General features: G+C 43.1%; 1 protein-coding gene and 1 non-coding gene across 2 annotated transcripts; both read right to left on the bottom strand.

The window, feature by feature from the left end:
• Positions 1-3213: 3213 nt before the first annotated feature.
• On the bottom strand, positions 3214-20919 carry LOC119825483 (cytochrome P450 3A25-like). Its single transcript, XM_042055915.1, is given in 6 exon segments — positions 3214-3565; positions 5597-5759; positions 8291-8350; positions 8352-8500; positions 10874-11035; positions 20787-20919. Coding segments are annotated over 5 exon segments (522 nt in total). The 5' UTR covers positions 10949-11035; positions 20787-20919; the 3' UTR covers positions 3214-3490.
• Positions 6884-6956, bottom strand: Trnak-cuu. The gene has a single exon. It is a non-coding gene; the product is annotated as a tRNA-Lys (tRNA).
• Positions 20920-21597: the final 678 nt, after the last annotated feature.

Here is a 21597-nt window from a genome sequence, read left to right as displayed (position 1 = left end):
AAACACATGAAAACATCCAGACTAGCCAGGCAGCAGTGGTGCATGCCTTTAATCCCAGCACTTGGGAGACAGGCAAGACAAGGACTGCCTCGTCTACAGAGCTAGTTCCAGGACAGACAGAAACTCTTGAAACTCTGTCTCAAAAAACAACAAAATATCATGATTCTTTCACTTCCACTCATCATTTGCAGTCTGATGGCAATGGAACTAGAAAGAAATTTGGTGTCTAGTGTGAAAGGTAGAGAGAATCACATATTCCTGGAGAGACTAGAGCCTGAATGGAGGAAAGAGTCCTGACACATCACAGATACAGGGATACCAGTTTAGATATCTTGCCTGAGTCTCAGAGAGATCACACATATCTTCATTGTGTCCTTCCTAAGGGCAGACAGTCATTCAGTCCCAAAGAAATACATAGATGCCTATATTAATTATAAACAGGTTGGCCTATTAGCTCAGGCTTCTTATTAACTAATTCTTATATTAGCTCATAATTCTTGTCTGTGTTAGCCACATGGCTTGGTACCTTTATCAGTGAGGCATTCTCATCTTGCTTCCTCTACATCTGGGTAACAATTGACTGAGCCTTTCCTCTTCCCAGAATTCTCCTGTTCTGGTTGCCCCACCTACACTTACTACCTGGCTACTTGCCAATCAGTGTTTTATTAAACTAATACAAGTGACAAATCTTTGCAGGGTACAAAACCATTGTCCCATGTCCCACAGTTTCCTTTTTTTTTTCTTTTCAAAACAAAAACTCTAATCTTTGTTTAGCTTTTATCCTGATCATTATCCATAACAATTTGTAACCAACACTCTAAAACAAAGACAAACATCCATAATCCATTTTGAGGGGAATGTGGGTATAATTTTCTAGGCTACTTCCTGCTGATTGGGGGCGCTAATAATCTTATGGGGACTTAAAGAAAATTTAAGATTAAGATCAAGTCCTGACTGAAAAATTCATCTCAGCCAACAGTCTTGAGGCTGTTCTGGATGTAGAACTCAGAGGAAACTCCCAACAGAGGCCCTTTGAAATGTTGGATCATCTGGGCCATCCGCTCCTATCGGAGATTTTTCAGGGGCTCTTCCTTGATAAAACCTGATTTTTCTTAACCCAGAATGAATCCACAGCCTCTCATTTCCTGTGAAAACAAAAGCAAAACCTCTTCACCAAAGTAACATATCTTTTTACTTAAATTTTGAAGTCAGGGCATTTCCAAAATATATATGTTGGATTAATCCAGCAGCATTTATAATTAAATGTCTTTTAGCAGCTGTTGCTCCTTCCTCAGCTGTCAAACAATTCAAAGACAACATAATAACATACAGTATCCAGATTCTCTGTGTATTTTGCATCATTATGTGGCTTTATTTTAAACTCTTTTATTTTATTTTATTTGGGACGGGGTTTTTCTATGCATCTTTGGCTACTCTGGAACTCACTGTGTAGACCAGGATGTCCTTAAACTCAGAGAGATCTGCCTGTTTCTGCCTCCCAAGTGCTGGGATTAAAGGTGTGTGCCACCACACCCAACTACTCTGTTTCTTTTCTTTTTAAGGACTTTAGCTATCCTTTTTGTTTTCTCTCCCAAGCCTACACATATTTTTAAACACAATGTAAACCATTTGGGGGCTTTTTCTTTTTGTCTGAATCTATCTTTATTGTATATCTCTCTTTTTCTGACCACATGAGTCTTTAAATTGCTAAGCGATAGGATTAAAGCCATGGCTTTGATGACTGGATCCACCCCATTCCTTAGCTTTCTGAGAGTCTAGCTTCCTGGCAGAGATACTGGTGGGGAGCCATGTTTATTGCTACAACTCTATAGAGTTTCAAGGTCCCTGCCACCACTAAGAAGCATGCTGTTGGCTATTCATAAACACCATTTAAGTGTTTGGTGGCAGGGCCTCTTAAAAGAGCTGCAAGGTTTTTGCAGCTAAAGCTGAATCAGGAAGCATCTCTTAAATGAGACATGCTTGCCTCTAGCAAACTAACAAGAGTCTGCTTGAGAAGATGCTGCTACCAAGAAGCCATGCTTAACTCTGTTCCTTTGTGTCTAGAATTCCTTCCCAAGCTTTCTCAGGTTTTATGTGGATATAGTTGTCCAATCAACACTCTATCCTGGTTAGCTGGAAAAATTATGAGGATAAATAAAGGTAGTGGTAAAAAGAAAGAAAACTGGTATTAGTTGGACTCAGTTTCTATTGTTCTTGAAACAAGGTCTCCCTCTGTAGCTTATGCTGACTTTGTTCTCATAGTCCACCTCTATCAGCTTCCCAAGTGCCTCGATTGTTGGCATACCCCATGATACCCAACTTAAGTCTCCTGCAAGATGTGATGGCTTTAACAGCATTAGAAAGGGTTCTAATAGATAGGCAGTTGAAACACAATGGGCTGGGTACTATCTGGGAGATTCCCTGGAAGTCATACTGTGACTGAATGTTTCTGACATATTGGCATTGCAGTGAAGAATAAAAAAGGGTTTTCTGTAATACTATCATTCATTTTCCAGTAAGCAAAGCTGGCCTTTGTTTAATTATGTGAAACCCTGTGCTCAGCTCAAGCCAGGTGACAGAACACATCCCTGACAAAAGCTCCAGTTTGGGTCCAGTCCGTCTTGGCATGGAAGGCGTGGCTGCGGAAATCGAGAGGCAGCCAGCTGCATTAAATTCACAGTCGGGAAGCAGAGAAATGAAGGCTGAGCTCACACGCCCCATTCTATCCAGTCCACACATTCTGGAACTCATGGAACTGGAGTTACAGACAGTTGGGAGCTGCCACGTGGGTGCTGGGACTTGATCCTAGGTTCCCTGGAAGAGCAGTCAGTGCTCTTAACCACTGAGCCACTTCTCTACCCCCCCTCGTTTTAGCTATATTTAAAAAGCTTGAAAATTAATAAACTGTAAATAAAATTTCTAAGCATTGTGTTGCATCAAAGTAAATATCACGAAGCTCTGATAAGTCAAATGGAGACCAAACTGGATCCAAGCAAGGAGTAACCATGATCAGAAATGCTGTTTCTCAGTTTTATGAACTGTGTTTTAGTGCCCCCATTGATGCATAGGAAGACATCACATATTTTTGGAAAGATGATTTCTATTTGAAATGTAAAATATTATGAACAACATTTGAAACAGATTTATTTCAAGAATCACCACAGCACTTCCCATTTTATTAAACATGATTGATAAGATTATAGAGAAATGCTTATTACACTCAGATATGCAAATGGCAAACTGGAGCTCAAAGGAGATGGTCCCCTTAGAATCGAAGAAAAATCGCCGTATCTCTCATTTCCTTTAAATCACACAATATATGATACTCAGCACAAACACTGAGTATGCTCAATGAACTTCTGAACACCTCATCATCAAGGAAATTAAGCTGATTCATTCACAAGCAAATTAGATTTTCTGATGTTGGGTGGCACAGCCCCCTTGAAGAACAGCAGAAATCTTGAGGGAAATTCATGCTTCATTTGTGATTTTATCTTGACACAACTTTCAGGATGATCGGTTTTTCTGGTTGGAAAATTGTTTTCTTGCTTAACTTCAGGGGTATCTGTGGTGGTTGAAGAAGCACATTGAGAAGCAGTGAATGAGCCAGGAATCACAGAACAAAACAACACATTCAGGACAGTAGTATTTTATATACGCAAAACGCCTTTGTCTTCATATGTCGTGAATTCTTTATATATACATCTTCGTTAGCATTGGGTAGTGACACTAGTCTATCTGTTCCTGCAATAAAGCCATTTTGGAGTATTTTTTTTTTTGAGTAATTATTGTATAGAGAACCTGAAGGGGAGGAACATGTTGACTTGTGTTCTTCATTGATGCAAATTTAAGTGAAAAGGCTGAGTTTTAAAAGTTTAGATGACATTGTAAGTGTGTGGAAGACTGCTTTTATAGGCAGTGTAAAGTTAATCTTACGTTTGTGGACCCTTAGAAGCCAATCCTGAACAGATGTCAGACATTTTACCTCTATGGGCCCGACTCAACTTCTCAGGCCGGTTGTGCCTGTTCAGTTTAAGGGTGGGCAAGAACTTCAGGGAGCATTGAGCCTGTTTCCTAACATCTCCTCCTAGTCCCCTAGGTAGTATAAATAGTGACCTTCTGAGTCATTCAATGTTTTCAGTAATCATTTTGCCTAAGTCTCTTCAGTCTTACGGGAGAAGGGAAGCCACCAACAGAGTAATCTGGTCTTGGTAGAGGGTATGGAAACCAGGGAATCAAGAAATTTGAAGAATGTCAGCTTATGGGTGACTGAAGATTGAGACCTGCCTGCTTTCTAGGTTAAAGTCTTTTCTGTCCATCTTTCTGAACCACTGTACATACAGGGTAGCTACCCAACTGCCCTATGGGCCAAACGAGGTGTTAACTACCTCTCTTCTAATGGCCCAGAAAGAAAAGACAGCTGATGGGAGGAGCTACATACATGAGCTTAGAAACGGCCTTATCATTCATTGCTTTATTTGGAACAAAAGACAATTGTGTTAAGTTTGGGGACGAAGCAACATTTCAACTTGTCTAAATGTATTGTTCGGTTTTTTTACATTTTGGGAGGTGGTTTCAAGACAGGATTTCTCTGTAACTTTGGAGTCTGTCCTGGAACTAGCTCTTATAGACCAGGTTGGCCTCGAACTCACAGAGATCTGCCTGCCTCTGCCTCCCAAGTGCTGCGATTAAAGACGTGCGCCACCACCGCCGGGCTATACATTTTTCTTACAATGTTTTTGTTTTTTTTTAATTTTTAAAAATATTTTTAAAAAATTTATTATGTATACAATACTCTGTCTGCGTATATGTCTGCAGGCCAGAAGAGGGCACCAGACCTCATTACAGACAGTTGTGAGCCACTATGTGGTTGCTGGGAATTAAACTCAGGACCTCTAGAAGAGCAGCCAATGCTCTTAACAGCTGAGCAATCTCTGCAGCCCCATAGAAGTTCTTTATATACTATAATAGTGCTTGAAATCAGTGTGCACCGCAGCCAGTATGGATCTCTTAAATCTACGCTCTGGGTAAATTATTTCCGTGTATCTGAGACAACTAGGCACAGTGAGTTTTTAAAGTTACAATGCTGGGAAGCTCCTGACTCCTAGGATCTTAGCTCTAGAAGCCCACCATTCACAAACCACAGCAAGGTTATCATTCTGTGCTATGAGTGTGTGCAACAGTTTCCCTGTCTCCAGTTAGCCACACAATTTAAAACTGGATATGGTTTCAGAGACTGGAGAGATGACTCCGCAGTTAAGAGCACTGACTGCTCTTCCAGGAGTCCTGAGTTCAATTCCCAGCAACTGCATGATGGCTCACAAGCACTTGTAATGAGATCTGGTGCCCTCTTCTGGCCTGCAAGACCATATTCAGGCAGAACACTGTATACATAATGAATAAATAAATCTTAAAAAAAAATTGGACATGTTTTCAAAGACACTATACCTAAGTCGTTCTGATCGGCATGAACTCTAAATGGTTTCTCTATCTGTGCTTTAGCCAGACAGACTTACAGCTCAGAATGGAAGGACCTTAGAGCTCATAGGTCACTTGTTCCTCAAATCCTTTATTCTGTACAAGGCGTCTGCCTCACCTGGGTTTCTTTACAAGGCTGTAGGGTGAAGTTCTGCAGGACACTGATGACAGCCAGTTTCATGCTGATGAGGGCAAACCTCATGCCAAGGCAGCTCCTGGGTCCGTTTCCAAAGGGCATGTATACATAAGGATCAATGCTGCCCTTGTTCTCCTTGCTGAACCTGGAGCCACAGTAGGGATGAAAATGAGGCTATGGAACATCGATCCAAAGAGCTCTGTGTTTGGAGTCCTTGCAGCCCTCAATCAGAGCTGAACCCCTGCTGTGGATGTCTCAGTACAAAATTGTGAGTCAGGGGCTTCTTCTCCAGAGGGCCTAGATTAGATTCCCAGCACAAGTATCTGACACCCTCCTCTAGCCTTTTCAGATACCAGGTACATGTGCAGATATATGCAGGAAAATGCCCATACACATAAAAAAATAAATAAAATTGCAAACTAATGATCTTTCCATGTCCTTTAAAATAGAGGAGCCTTTGGTGTTGAATTGAGCTGAGTTAAATGCTTTTAGAAAGGAAGTGTATCTTTAAATACCAAAACTCTGGAATGGATATATGTTCTCATTCTGAAAGACAAGTCAGAATTAAAGTGAAAATATGCTACTACCTCAACCTTCAAGAAGGCAATTTCTAATCAGACAGATAATGGGGAAAGTTCTTAGAGCTAATGGTATTTAGGGACCAGCACAGAATACATCAAAAAAGAACAAGAATCCTACATATGTTAGTTTAGATATCACTTAACACCAACTACTGCCTAGTCACCAAATAAGACCTATCTATCGATCTATGGATCTATCTATCTATATGACAAGATGTGGAGCAGGTTCTCCTTGGGCTGCCAACCAGATCCCAAATTGATGTGGGAGAGTCTTCTGTTTGTGTTGATTTCATTCGTTAATAAAGAAACTGCCGTGGCCCATTTAATAGGCCAGCCCTTAGGTGGGTGGAGTAGACAGAACAGGAAGAAGGAAGTGAGGTAGATGGCTCAGGCAGATGCCTCAGGCAATCGCCATGCCTCTCCTCTCTGAGACAGATGCAATGAAGCTCCAGCCCAAGATGGATGTACGCTAGAATCTTCCTGATAAGCCACCACCTCGTGGTGCTATGTAGATTTAGATATGGGTTAAAGCAAGATATGTGAGAATTAGCTAATAAGAGGCTGAAACTAATGGGCCAGGCAGTGTTTAAAAGAATACAGTTTCCGTGTAATTATTTTGGGGCATAAACTAGCCAGGTGACTGGGAGCTGGGTGGGAATGCAGCCCACAGCTCCATACTACAGAATGGCGCCCAACGTGGGGCTTGAACCCACGACCCTGAGATTAAGAGTTTCATGCTCTACCAGCTGAGCTAGCCGGGCCACCGGGAGCCCGGTGGGAATGCAGCCCACAGCTCCACACTACACCAAATCATGACACAGACTTCTTAGTTGGGAATGCTCGGCCTATGCTTGCCCCACTAACTCTTACAACTTAATGTAACCTATTTCTCTTCACCTATGTTTTGCCTGGGGACTTTTCACCCTTCTTTCATTCTCTATGTCCTACTTTTCCTGCTTCTTCCATGACTGTTACCTCCCTCTCTGTTCTCTCCTCCCCTCCACCAGCCTACATTCCTCCTCCTACTTATTCTTTCTGCAGGCCAGCACCGCCTGTCCCTCTGCTGCCTATCTATTGGCTATTCAGCTTTTTTATTAGACTAATCAGGGGCCTTAGGTAACACATCTTTACATCATTAAACAAATGTAAGCACACCCTTACATAGTTAAGGTAATATTCTGCAACACAAACAAATGTAAGACATCTTTACATAGTTAAAAGTAATATTCTTCAACAGGTTAGTGTTTGGGTGATTAGTGATTCAAAATACAACTAAAATATACTAGCTTTTGCAAATCCTTTACATGCCTACAAATAAGTTCTTGAGGACATATTTTCACTATTAATGGAATTAATGTTAGCCTATTGGGACTCTCATTGGCCATGAATACTTTTTTTCTGGTCTGTTTTTACAACATCAATAATTATCACTTTGTAATTTTCTTTTTTTGTTGTTGTTTTGTTTTGTTTTTCAAGACAGGGTTTCTCTGAAGCTTTGGTGCCTGTCCTGGAACTAGCTCTTGTAGACCAGGCTGGTGTCGAACTCACAGAGATCCACCTGTCTCTGCCTCCTGAGTGCTGGGATTAAAGGCGTGTGCATCCACCGCCTGGTCACTTTGTAATTTTCTTTTTTTTTTAGACAGTTTTTCTGTGAAACAGTCCTGGCACACTCTCTGTAGACGAGGCTGACCTGAAACTCATAGAGATCTGCCTGCTTCTGCCTCCCGAGTTAATTAAAGGCATGTGCCACCACCACAAGGCTTTTTGTTGTTGTTTGGTTTGGTTTGGTTTGGTTTTTTTTCTTTTGCTTGTTTTTGTTTTTAGAGACAGGCTTTCCTGACTGCCCTGGAACTCTGCAGACCAGGCTGGCCATGAACTCCCAGAGATCTGCCTGCCTCTGACTCCTAAATTTTGGCATTAAAGGCGTGCACCACCATGCCAAGCTCACCTTGTAATGTTAAAAGGTCTAATTCCCCAAAGACAGAAAGATACAAAGGGATACAAAGTCACATATATGCCATTTCCAGTAAGCAACATGATAATACTTTTAGTTCACCTGGTTCCTAGTGAGGACCCCTCCCTGAGGTCTCTGTACCTTTCAGGGCGGAAGTCCTCAGGCTCTGGCCAGTACTCGGGATCCCGATGAAGAGGATAGATTCCCTTTGGGAATAAGCGCTCCATTGATTTCCACATCCTTCTTACAGACCCTCTCTAGCCTGCTGGCAGCCGGGTACAATCTGAGAGTTTCATTCACTACCATGTCCAGGTACTCCATGTCCATCAGGGCATCATAGGTGACAGGTGCCTGCGAAGAGGAAACAGATGTTTCCAGATGAGGTTTGGACTCACTTTTCAATTCCATTTGTAGTGCTCTCACACATCAGAAACTCCAAGGGCTAACCTTGATTTGCAGAGCTTAGCCTTAATACATCATTCTGCACCTATAATGACCTGTGTCCTGATTATGGCCCATTAGGATGTGAAGTATAATTTTTAATATAGGAGCCAACTGGGACACTCTCTTGTCCAGAGCCTCTCATCCCTTGTCCAGATCCCCTCATCCTCAGAATTGCTGTGCTCTTGATTTCTTTATCATGTGATCATATATGACCAATATATTTTGACTGTTACAGTCAAAGTCCACTGAGGTCACCGTCTCATCACCATAGACTGTCCGTGCACACCAAGGGAATAACATCAATGCAAGGAACAGATTCCCCACTTGATTCACATCAGGCTTTTTTGGTTATTCTGGTTTTGCATATGCATGTGTGTGCATGTTCATGGCATGTGCACAATTGCTGTGAGTTGACCTGTATGTGGGAGCTAGAGGACAACCTTGGGTGTCTTTTTCTAGTGGAGTCCACTTTTTACATATATTTTGAAACAGATTTTTAGTAGCCTGGAGCTCATCAAGTAGTCTAGGTCGGCTGGCTCCAGGAGAAGACAGGCTCACACCGTCTGCCTCCTCAGTGCTGCAATTACAACTTTTTCCCCACATGGGTTCTGGAAATCAAGCTCAGGTCCTCATAAATAGCACGGTGTGCTTGAACTGTGTCGCCAGCTTCTCAGACGAGGCAACATCTGCTAACTACCTCCTTTGGGAGTCGTGAGAGTAGTAAGTGTGAATGAAATAGAAACTTCTGGGAAGATAGCACACTATAAACTGCCTCTGTGTGTGAAGAAGAGTCAGAAAAACAAGAAAAAACAAAACACAGTCTATGTCAAGGAGAGAGGAGGAGCTTCAGAAACACAAAGGAGGTAGTAGGACATCAAAAAAGCTTGGTGAAAAAAAAATGGATGATTCATAGAAAAGAAACCAAGCCGAAGATGGCTCTGGCTGCCCTGATCCCCAGTTCCAGGGGAGGGGGAAGGCAAAGGCCCTCCAAAAAAACCAAAAGGCTAGATGAAAAGGGTGGGGAGTCCTACCTCTAGGACACTCCCACAGCCTCCACAGACTTCAGAACCAGTGAGGAGTGAGGTCACACGGGGGTTGACTCCTGCAACCGTGGGGAGGGGTCCCACTGTCACTGGGAATGACTGAACTGGTCAGGGAGGCAGAGGATAGGGACCAACCACAAGACAAGGAGGCTGAACTTAATGTGCCACAATGCTAGGGCAAGAGACTACCTGAGAAACAGTTGTGTAACGTGGGAGGGTTAGGTGCTTAGGAGCTTAAATGTGGCAGGAGGCTGAGGAAATAAAGCGCTCAGAGAAAGGTGTCCCCCATCGATTGTCCTGACCAGGTCTCCTATACTGAGAACAATTGTAGCGTGTGACAGCCCTGAGCCCAAACTCAAAAGGTGGGTCCCTCTCTGCTCTAGAGCCCCTCTATTAATAAAGTCCTAGTACTGTCCTTGATACACCCACAGCTGTGTCCCTCCGGCAGGTGACCAACACTTAGGAGGTGTTGAAAGCACAAAAGCAGGCACTCCTCTTGAGCACATCTAGCTGCATTCCCATACAGCTGCAGCTGAGACATTAGCCACTTCAGAGGGTTAGACCTAGAAACTCCCTGAGAGAACTGTCCAGCACACAGGCTGTAATGCAAGCTATGGCCAGCAGAGGGCACTGACACGCCAAGAACTTATGAAATTGATACTAACTGTAGTCAGGGCTTCAGACAGGAAGTCCTCTGGTACACTATGAAAACCACAGAAAAGAAAAGAATCCCCTAGTTGACTCACACACACACACACACAAACACACACACACACACACACACACACACATACACACAAATGCCCTGCTATTGGACTGGACAGCAGAGCCATTGAGAGTAGTGTCAGGCCAGACTGCAGAGACCAGTGAAGGCCTCCCTACCACCGTAGATAGTGGGGACAGCATCCGAGGACACCAACAGAGATAACTGTCCAGACACCTGAGAGACTGGTGCTTATTCTCAAGTGTCACACAGGTTTTCTGGGTTTCTCTTACTTAGTATTACTGTCATAATATAGATACATCAGAGCCAGCACTGTATTAAAGATTGTGTTATTTCTTAAGGGTTGCGTTCATCTCCTATGGCCCTCCCTTTGTTTCTTTTTTAGACACTTGCTAAAAAGGATGGAAGAACCATTGTATGACTCTCTGTAAAAAAATTCTCATTGCAAGAGATGAGACATGTTCTTTCTAATCCTTTACCTCTGCCCTCCCTCTCTGGGTACCATCCACTCACCTTATTGGGCAGAACTCTGTCAATCTCATCCTGAAGTTTCTTCTGCACATCAGGATGGGTGGCCAGTGTATACATAATGAAGGAAATGGATGTGCTTGTGACTTCATAGCCAGCAAAAATGAAAACAACTGGATTGGGCTGTGATCTCCATATCAGACAAAGCTAAAAGGAAAAGAACATTGCAGATAATGAAGATCAAAGCAGAACATCACAGTTGAGATGAGAAGAAATTCAAATGGTGCCCCCAGCTGACTAGGGAAGAACAGAGAAAGGAGGTCCAGAGTCACCGGGACTGAATTCCACTCTGGTGCCCCCCTGTGGCCCCTCTGTCCTGTTAGAGCAGACTCACCACCACAAATGTGTAGCTCTGCCCACTACATCTGTCCTCATACACACTTATAAACGTAAAGAAATGCAGTGATTAATACTGACTGACAACTTGACAGGATCTAGGATCACCTAGGAGACGAGACTGAACATTACCATGTGGGCAGACCCATTTGTCCTAAATGTGGGTGGGACATCCCATGGCCTGGGGTCCCCAAATGAATAAAGAGAAGAGTGTGAGGTAAGCACCAGCGTTCAGCTCTCCTCTTCCTGACTACTCACGCAATGTGACCAGCGGTCTCCTGCTGCTGTCACCAGGTCTTCCCCACCATGGTGGGTCAGAATAATCCTGTCCTGAAGGGTTTTGTCAGGCATTTGTCACAGTGACAGCACGAGTGACTAGGACAAATGACTTACTATTAGTAAATGTGAGATCATTTTTCCTTCAAGGACAAAACAAAAATAGGCAGGAAATGGTAGAGTGTTCATCCTGCAGATGCTTCACTGTGGTGGAGGAGTGTATGCAGAGGTATACAGGGAATCTTCCTGTATCATACCCCAAGCTCTGCTTCGACCAGAAAACACTCTAAAATTAAAGTCTGTTTTAGCAATCAAAATTAAAGAACAGACAATGACCCAAGTCAGTTCACAGCACTTGACTCTGAATGGCTCATAACTGCAAGCCCACCTCCCTCTACTGGACTCTAGAGGCACGGCACTCTCGTGTATACGCACACATAATTAAAACAAAATTTAAGACATACTTAATGTAGGAAGAAATATTTGTTACATGCAAGGAACTAACATCTTTACCCCACTTCCTATATTCTCTCTGCAGCTTCTCCAAGATCCCCTCAGACATCCCTTTCACAACCTCAGGTTGTTGTTATTTAATAAAACTCTTAAGTCTTAAGTGCTGCCTTCATGTGCATGGGCGTGGGACCATCCACTGAAGCACAGGAAACTGACCAGTGGCCACACCAACAAAGAAGAATGATTCTCTCTTCCACAGCAGCTATCAGCTGCCAAAAGTCCCTCAGAAAGGGGTGGGACCTAGACAGCATCTCCTGTATCTATGGAAGGAATATCGGTTGGCTTGATCTTGTGGAACTGCTGTGAGTTTGAGAGTGTGATAGCTCTTTGTGTCCAGAAGATGATATTCCTCTAAAACCTTCCAGCTTTTACATTCTTTGTACCTCTTTGTAAGAAAGGAATAAATTTGATAACAGTGAATACAATTTAACTAAAAGTGGGCCAAAGATCTAGGTCTAAGATTGGCATGGTGAGCACATGCCTTTAATCCCAGCATTCTGAAAGTAGAGGCAGGTAGATCTGTGAGACAAAGGCCAGCCTGTTGTATATAGCAAGTTCCAGAACAACCAGGAACTTGTATCCAGGGGGAAAAAGTTTCAGAAATACGCTGCTCAATTAAGATGAAACTGGGGGGAGGGGTTAAATGTTCATAACCTTAGCTCTGACCTTGTGATTTAGAGATTAAATCACAGCACATCATTAAGTTGTACATCATAAAAATTTTAAATGGGTACTTCAAAGGATCCTATTAAGAACATTAAAAGACATCTAAAATAGAGAAAATATGTCAGTTACATGTCTGGAAAGTAACTGTTATTCATGATACACATGCCAATCTTACAGCTCAATTACAAGCATGTAAACCATTCAGCTATACAGAAGCAAAGGGTGAACAGATGTTTATCTAAGGACAAGAATGTTTCCCAGGTGGGAGAGTGCTGTACTATTGAATGTCCACTAGGGGGCTGGGATGAACATCATGAAACAACTACAACAATCCAAAGTCGAATGGGAGTCCTCATGAGCTCCTAACCAGAACATAAAATGCTGCATCTATCAAAGAAAAAACTTCTCAGTTGCTCAATAAGTCAAACACAGAATTCCTATGTAATTCACAAATTTCACCCCAAGTGCCTACCAAGAAAACATGAAAAAAAATATTCAATCATAATCTCAGATGCCAATGTCCATAAGAGTTTATTTGCAATACCCTGAATCTGAAAATAGCTTGAATGACCATCAGATGGTACGGAATTTGATTTGTCTACAGAACATGGGAGTAGCAACAAATGGTTCTGTTGAATATGTTATGTTAAATGAAAGAAGCTAGTCACTAAATTCTATGCATTCTATAACATATTTATAATGTATTTTTATGGCATATGTGGAATAGGTAGATCTACAGGAGCAGTGAACTGGTGTTTTTATTGCAGGGAGGAATGGAAAAGTGCAGGTTTTCTTGGATAAAATGTTCCCTGACTTGACAATGGTGATGAATTCATCATTGCAAAAATTGAATTATACATTGCAAATGGGTACATTATTTTATATATGAATTGTATCTCAGTAAGGATGAATGATGTTATTTTTTCTGTTCTTTTTTAAAAAGTATTTATTTATTTATTATGTATACAATATTCTGTCTGTGTGTATGCCTGCAGGCCAGAAGAGGGCACCAGACCCCATTACAGATGGTTGTGAGCCACCATGTGGTTGCTGGGAATTGAACTCAGGACCTTTGGAAGAGCAGGCAATGCTCTTAGCCTCTGAGCCATCTTTCCAGCCCTTAGTTTTGTTTTTTTGAGATAGGGTTTCTGTGTAGCTTTGGGGCCTGTCCTGGAACTAGCTCTTGTAGACCAGGTTGGCCTTGAACTCATGGAGATCCGCCTGCCTCTGCCTCCTAAGTGCTGGGATTAAAGGCGTGAGCCACCACCGCCGGCTAAAAATTATTTTTATTTTTATGCATATGGGTGTCTGCCTACATATATATCCATGTTCTGTGTGTGTACAGTGCTCACCGAGGCTAGAAGAAAGCCTCAGGAGGCAGGAGACCGGAGTTCCAGATGCTTGTGAACAACATGGGTTTGATTCACTGCTGAGACGTCTTTTTAGCCCCACAGGGATATCCTTTGAATTTTATATACAGGGACACAAGGAAAAAAGAAAGATAATTCTATTCCTAGCTATGAATTTTCTTCTCTCTTCCAAAACTGTAGTTTGTGCCAAAATGAACTTTTTAAAAATTCCTTTATACTAGATGCTCAGAAGGAAAGCAACAACCCAAACTTCTACTCCATGAAGAAATGTACACAAAAGCCTCAGCCAGCTTCACGCTTGATGGTAAAAGCCTGAATGCTTGACCCTCTAGCCAGGAGCAATCCAGAAGTCTCCTCTTACCACTGTTACTCAGTACTGTCCTAGAAATGCCAGCTAGTGCAATAATGTAAGAAAAGCCGATGGAAGACACACAGATTGCAAAGCCACGAGTGGAAGTGGCCTGGTTTTCAGGCACCACCGTTGCCCATGCGGAGCACACCAAGCAGCAGACAGAATAAATGTACGGAAAGAAGAGGTAAGTTTGGAAAAGTCGTAGGGTGCAACAACAACTCAGAATTCAATTGTATTTGCACATAATCGCGATGATAAGTGGAGAAATATTGAGAAAGTGATGTCATAGCAATAGCTAGAAATTAAATAGTTAAAGCATAAATATAACAAAATATGTTCTGAGTCTATGAGGCAAGCAAAGGCAAACTAAAAATCAGAGCGGTCCATGGTAGCCATGGATTAGAAGACATAGCACAGTAAAAATATTTCTCCTTCCTGGGTGGTGGTGACACACGTCTTTAATCCCAGAACTTGGGAGGCAGAGGCAGGTGGATCTCTGTGAGTTCAAGGCCAGCCTGATCTACAAGAGCTAGTTCCAGGACAGGCTCCAAAGCTACAGAGAAACCTCATCTCAAAAAACAGAAAAAAAAATATTTCCCCTATATTTATTTCAATTTTTATCAAAATCACACTGAGCTTTTAAATTGAGACAAAAATATTCGTAACTAAGATAGAAAAACAAAGGTCTGAGAACCAACCACAAAATTCTAAAAAAAAAAAAAAAAAAAAAAAAGGAATTAATCCACACAATGTCACTCTTCAAGAGGGAATGGTCCCCAAAGAGGGGGAAACACTGTGATCAATTGATTGAAGAAAATACATGAGAAAGAATCCCACACAAGTAATAGGACTGATAAGCTTTGGAGGGACCGGCCTCTCCCAAAATAGTATTGGAACAATAGAACATGCATGGTATAGCAGGAATCTTTACCTGACCTTTGTATCTCATACCAAAAAAATTGCAAATAGACCATAGATGTAAATGTAAAATATGAAACTATTAGTTACCATTAAAAAATAAGAAAACCAAGCAAAATATTCTCAAAGCTGACCCCGAAGGCATCCATAAAAATGCATCAGACAGGCCGGGCGGTGGTGGCGCACGCCTTTAATCCCAGCACTCGGGAGGCAGAGGCAGATGGATCTCTGTGAGTTCGAGACCAGCCTGGTCTACAAGAGCTAGTTCCAGGACAGGCTCCAAAGCCACAGAGAAACTCTGTCTCGAAAAAAAAAAAATGCATCAGACATTGCCAAGAAGAAAAGACAGGATTCTCACGATGACTACCACACGTTTACAAGAGGAAGTTCCATGGTGAAGGGACAGTCCTGGGTCTTCACTGTATAGCCTCAACACTAAACAGGATGTGTAACAATGTCCAACACACTGCTCATACAAACACGCAGATGAGGGAATGCCACTCAGAGGACACGTGAGTAAACTCCTAGTGATATCAATACTAATTCTGTCTTGTATACTGGCAGGACTATATTTACACTCATACAAGACATTACCATTTATAAAAACCAAGACCTTTTCTGAGCACAGTGATGGCTCTTTCTCGTGATTATCTAATTCTTTCCAGAACTGAATGGTTATGACGAAAGATTTAAGAAAAAAAAATAAAATAAAATTGAATGAAAGTAAGACATTACTTTCTAAAAAGGACACCTACCCGACAGTTTGTGAAGAAGGAGTAGCATTCTTTCAACAGCACTATTTGGATGATTTCCTGTCAGGGACCATTTTCCTAAGGATAGGTTTGTCAGGGACCATCGTCCTTACAGGGATAGCAGAGGTCATTGCCCTAAGGATGTTTACAGAGATCCCACCCCTCATCCCAACTATCTTGAGAGCTATCTGTTAACGGAACCCACCCCTTACTCCAATGTTAATGGATCACATGCTTTGGCTTACTCCAGGTGCTGGCTGATGACCTTCAGTTACCTGGCAGAGTTCCTGCCTACCTACCTCCATCCCATTCAAGGGTATATAAACTGTAACTTTCACCCCAATAAACGGAGACCTTGACAATAGAATCTTGCTTGGTTTCCTTCCTCTCTCCAGCTCATGTCTTGCAGGTTAGCGCCCCTTCAGGGGACCCTGAATAGCTGACCCGCCAAGCGGGGGTTACAATTTCCGGATCTGTGATAACCAGCATAGGCTGTCGGCCATCATAAAACCTGAGGTGGGAAAACAGGTGGACTCAACCTCAGAAGCCAGATTCTGCACCTGGATACACACCTGGGACTCTAGACTCCGCCCCTGAGGCTGCACTGGCCACACCCCCAGTTATATACAGCACAGCACCATGCTCCCCTACTTCAAGTTCTAACCATAGAAGCCACTGGAGTCACGCGAAATGAAGGGTAGCGTGGCTAAAGCAGGGAAGAGACACATGGCCCTTCAAAAACGTCCTAGTTAAGAGTGAACACTGGAACATAGGTTAAGGCTAGGCAAATGTACATAGTTATTGCCAATACCATCCTTTGGTGTCTAAATTTGTCAGTATCTGAGTTGGAGGTGTGGCTCAGTGGTAGAGCCCTTGTCTATCAAGTGTGTGGCACTGGGTTTGACCCCCAGAGATCTCTTCTTCAAAGGCAGCAGAATTAGATAGACAGAAAATACCCATATACACTTCCAGTAAATTTAATTTTTTTCATGCTAAGGATGTTTTTAAAGTGGATATAAGTGAGTTCCTAATTTGCTTACTTACATCTCCCAGTCTGTCTCTCAAGAGCATACATTACTTTTAAGTTAATATAAAGGAGTTCTGGGTTTAACTAAAAAGTGAATTGGTATAGATATGATCTTGCATTTCTGAGCCCATATCAGAAGGTTCTGAGCATTAGGCACAAAGACATTGAGTCTTGGAGCCCTTGGTTCATCACGCTGGCAGGCAACAGCCCTAATGGAATTCATGCTGTTCGAATTAACAACTGTGATGTAGTAGACCCTGGCAGGACAACCTCCAAAGACTTTGTCCTCATGCAGTGGAGTGCTTCATTCTACAAGCCCACCCAGTGGAAGTTTCCAGACTACTCACCCCCATATTTCCCCATACTTTTTATAGCAGTCTATATCAAATTTCCACAAACCCTGCGGAGAGAAAGTTAAATCCATTATTAGCCTGTATACAATGGATCTTTCTCTAACTGGGGTACAAATGACTCAATTTCTGTGAAATCAGGCTTCCTGTCCCTCACTGGTGATTAGAGGCAAGTTCTTATTAGAGACACCTGAAGGGAATAGGGGAGACTAGAAGTGGTGTCTGGAATGGAGTGTTTAAGGCTGTTTTTGGATTTTCTCAGCGTTGGATCTATTGAAAGAACTGTCCTTACTTATGGATACCAAGTAGCTTCTCATCTGAAGGGGTGTGTGTGCATGTGTGTGAGTTGTCTTTGAAATCCTAGACCACAGAGAACTGTTCCTCAAGATTCTAAAGTAAGGGAATGTGTATAAGCCTCCCAGGGTATATACTGTTCTGTCTCCTCATTCAGGGTTATCCCACTTGTTTTTATTAGTATGAAAGTGACAGAGTGAAGCCAGACTTGGTGCCACACACCTGTAATCCTAGCACTCAGGAAAAAGCAAGAAGATGGACAAGTTGAGGCCAGGATGGGCTACATGTTGAGACCTCATCTCAACATCTAGAGGAGCGGAAACAAACGAGCCACAACTGGCCAAGGTGCAAAGAATAAGAAACGGCACTAAATGGGCCATCTCATCTGTATAACAATTCCCTTTCCCTAGGCACAGGATCATTGTAAAAGAAGGGCAGAAAGGCTGCATGAGCCAGAGACTGAAAACGCCGCAACAAAGTGTTTCCACGGACACAACAGGGCAGTTGCACATAGGAACTCACAGTGAACTTGTGAAAGCATGCACAGGACCTGAGCAAGAACAAGCCAGACAAACGCCTAGCATGGAAAGGAGAGAAGGGCATGAAGTCCCACCCGTATCTGAGGAGCGGTTGGCAATTGGCCACTGCTTTTCTTAAGGGTGTAGTTCCTGATAGACTAACCACGATCCTGTGTATGGCCACACAACTTCTAGTATATAGGCAGCACAGATTGGACTTCATGGGTTCCAAAAAGCGTATACAAACTGGGTGGGCAGGGAAGAAGGGGTGGCCCCAGGGGATCTTGGGGTGGGGAGTGAATCTGATCTCAGAATGCATTGCATGAAATTCTCAGAGAACTAAGGAAAATTGAGAAAACAAAAAGGGAAATCAAAAAATAAAGAAGTGATTAAAAGAAAAGAGAGAACGTGAGAGGGTGAGTGGATATGATGGGAAAATCGTGACGGAATGCGGGAATCAATGAGAGGCTCCCTTTCTACAGCAGGGCAGAGCAAAGGGAACACTAGCTCTGAGTTTTTGATGCAAAGGTGAGAAAAGGAAATGTTCTTCCTGTTGGTAAAGCCGTGACTTAATACAAAAAAGAAGGTTCAGGAAGGGAAATGTGCTGGGATGATTATGGAAACTGTTCCCCTTTCGAGGGTTTCCTAGGCAGCCGCGAGGCAATGAGGGTCTCATCTAGACCTCAGGTCTGCAGTAGGCATCTAACTCTGAAACTTGGACTCTGGCAGACAACTGGAATCTTCGGCGAAGGAAATTCTAGCAGAGAGCAGCCCGCTCGAGGCTCTGCTGATGATGGCCTTCAGCGCCTGAGTTCGTTGTCTGCTTGCCGGGCGCCAGCCTCTACACATCAAGCAAGTCACCATGAACCAGGCAACATTAATGACCGGTGTGGCATTTATGGTGCATTTTCAAGAGCTCTAGAGATTTGATAGAACCATCCTTCCTATAAAGGACGTTGCCTTCATTTAGAAAAGCAAAATTCATTTGCCCCGTGTATCTGAGGGCGAGGAACAAGCATCACCTTGTCTCAGTCACAGCCCAGCCCCATTCCGCTCACACTGGCCCTCAGCATGCTGCCTTGGAGGAAAAGAACCAACACACAACACCATTATTCTGTCAAACTCTCAAAGATGCCCTGGGTACTAAAGCCTGCATGGAGTCAATGAAGTAACTGCGGGGGACTTAGCAGTCCCTGAGAGGTTTCTGGTAAGGGGGAGATCCCTGTAGTCAATATACAGGCAACCTCATCCACGGATGCTGCAGAGCTGGCCAGCAGGAAGAAAACAAACACTGCTCCAGAGTCGGGTGTGAAGTCTAGTCTAGTGCACACAGGCTGGCGCAGCGCTACCGTGACCAGGCATGGCTTCCCATGAGTGCTGGCTTAGGAACCTGTGCCTTCCTGGAGGCTGCACTGAGGAAAACCCCCAGGCTTCTGCTGGTCCTTACAACCTGAGGGTGAAGTCCTGAACGCTTTAACGTGTCTGCAGCCACTGTTTTCTAAAAAAAAAAAAAAAAAAAAAAAAAAAAAAAAAAAAAAAAAAAAAAAAAAAGCTACCTTTAAAGGGATGCCAACAAATCCTAAAAGGAAGCCTAAGCATGCCCCTGGTAGGACACACAGTTTTTGGTGGTCTAACGGCCCTAAACTTCATCCCGAGGACTGGCGTTTGCATCTATGGAAGTGACTCATAAACGGATGCATAGGAAGTTGCATCCATAAGAAGAGTAAGAGCTCAAACAGTACTCATATTTCAGTAGCCCAAAAACGGCGCCCAGAAAAGGCAGAGGTGTGGGTCCAGGAATGCCAAGCTTCTTAAAAAACCCCATGAGAATAGGTTCCATATCTGTAAAGTAAAAGAAAGAAAATGCCAGGAACATTTCAGTGTGGTCCAACCAGCAACGGAGACCCTCCCTTGGGATCCGTGCTACCCGTCCTCTGCTGTAAAAACGGGCACTGAGTGGGAAATGGTTCTGGATACTGCAAGGCAAAATGAACTTGAGTTATCCAGAGGGAAGGGTTTTCAGGTGAGGGTTCCGGTAGGATGCATAATAGGAATTTGTGAAAAGTATATTGGGGTATGAGAAAAAAACAATAGGCATAAGTATGACAGGGGACAATCCTCAACCCTACATACCTCACTCCATGCTAAGAAAAGCCAGGAGGCAAGGATAGTGAAAAAAAGTTTAAGCACCTTCCGTGATCTTGCCACTCCTAAAACTCAGAAGGGTTATGGTGGCCAATTGTTTATGAGTTCTCTGATTTGATGTTGATTAGCCTAAGTGCAGACTGAGAGTCAGCTACATCTTCCCAGGAGCAAGTCTTGTCAAAACCTTCTGAGTGTGGGAGGGAACCATAAAGCCCGGAGCTCAAAGGATCAGCAATAATGTCAGTAGCAAATGCACTACCCAAGTGTTGATTTTAACTTCTCCATGTTCTCTTCGGGTGTTCCAACAGGGAAAGGAGAGGGGGGCCTGGATATCATCCCAACTCCAGTTACAGATAGGGAGAAGTTTGGAAAGCTACTCACATGTAGATGAGCACCAGGCTGGTAGCCAGTAGCACCCAGGTTTCTGTGGAAAAGTTGGGGATCAGTTCCATCTCTGCTTTCCTTCAGCAGTTCTGGCTCCAAGTTTCCTTCCCAGCAGAGAGTCTTGCAGGGCTTCCCTGCTGTGCCCAGCTGAGATCCATGAGGCCAGCCTGCGGTATTTATGTGCTAGGAAAGGAGGCAGTGCCAGCGAGGCAGCCAGGAGAAAGTCCTCCCTTGTACTGCCTGAACTCAGAGAACTGAGATGGCCTTTTCAGTGACAGCTGTTAAAAGTTCACTTAGAATCCTGCTCCAACCTCTTTTGAGTGCATATTCGAGGTGAATATTTGTTCTTTTAGAAACTCAAATAGATCCATTGGCATTCCATTTCTTCTAGTTTGCAGATATCTTTCATGCCCATTCTCATTCCAAAACTCGTTTAAACATACAGATAAATCACATCTACATCTTTACCAGTGCAAGGCTATCTTTTCTAGTTGATGTGTGTGTGTGTGTGTGTGTGTGTGTGTGTGTGTGTGTGTGTTTGTGTGTATAGTGTATGCAGAAGTCGACACTGGGTGTTGCCTTCTGTTACTTCCCACCTTATTTTCAATTACAGGATCTATTACTGAACCCAGAGCTTGCCACTTCAGCTAGACTGGCTAGGAAGCCAGGCCCTGGGAACCACCTTTTTCTAACACATACCCTTCCTCGCATTTCTAAGGTTATAGACATTTGCCACTGGCCCAGTGAATACATGGGTACTAGAAATTTTAACTTGGGTCCCTTTCCCAGCAACCTTTCAGAATCTTTT

The sequence above is a fragment of the Arvicola amphibius genome, chromosome 10 (assembly GCF_903992535.2).
Source record: "Arvicola amphibius chromosome 10, mArvAmp1.2, whole genome shotgun sequence".
Taxonomy (NCBI): domain Eukaryota; kingdom Metazoa; phylum Chordata; class Mammalia; order Rodentia; family Cricetidae; genus Arvicola; species Arvicola amphibius.
This window is presented reverse-complemented; position numbering and strand designations above follow the sequence as displayed.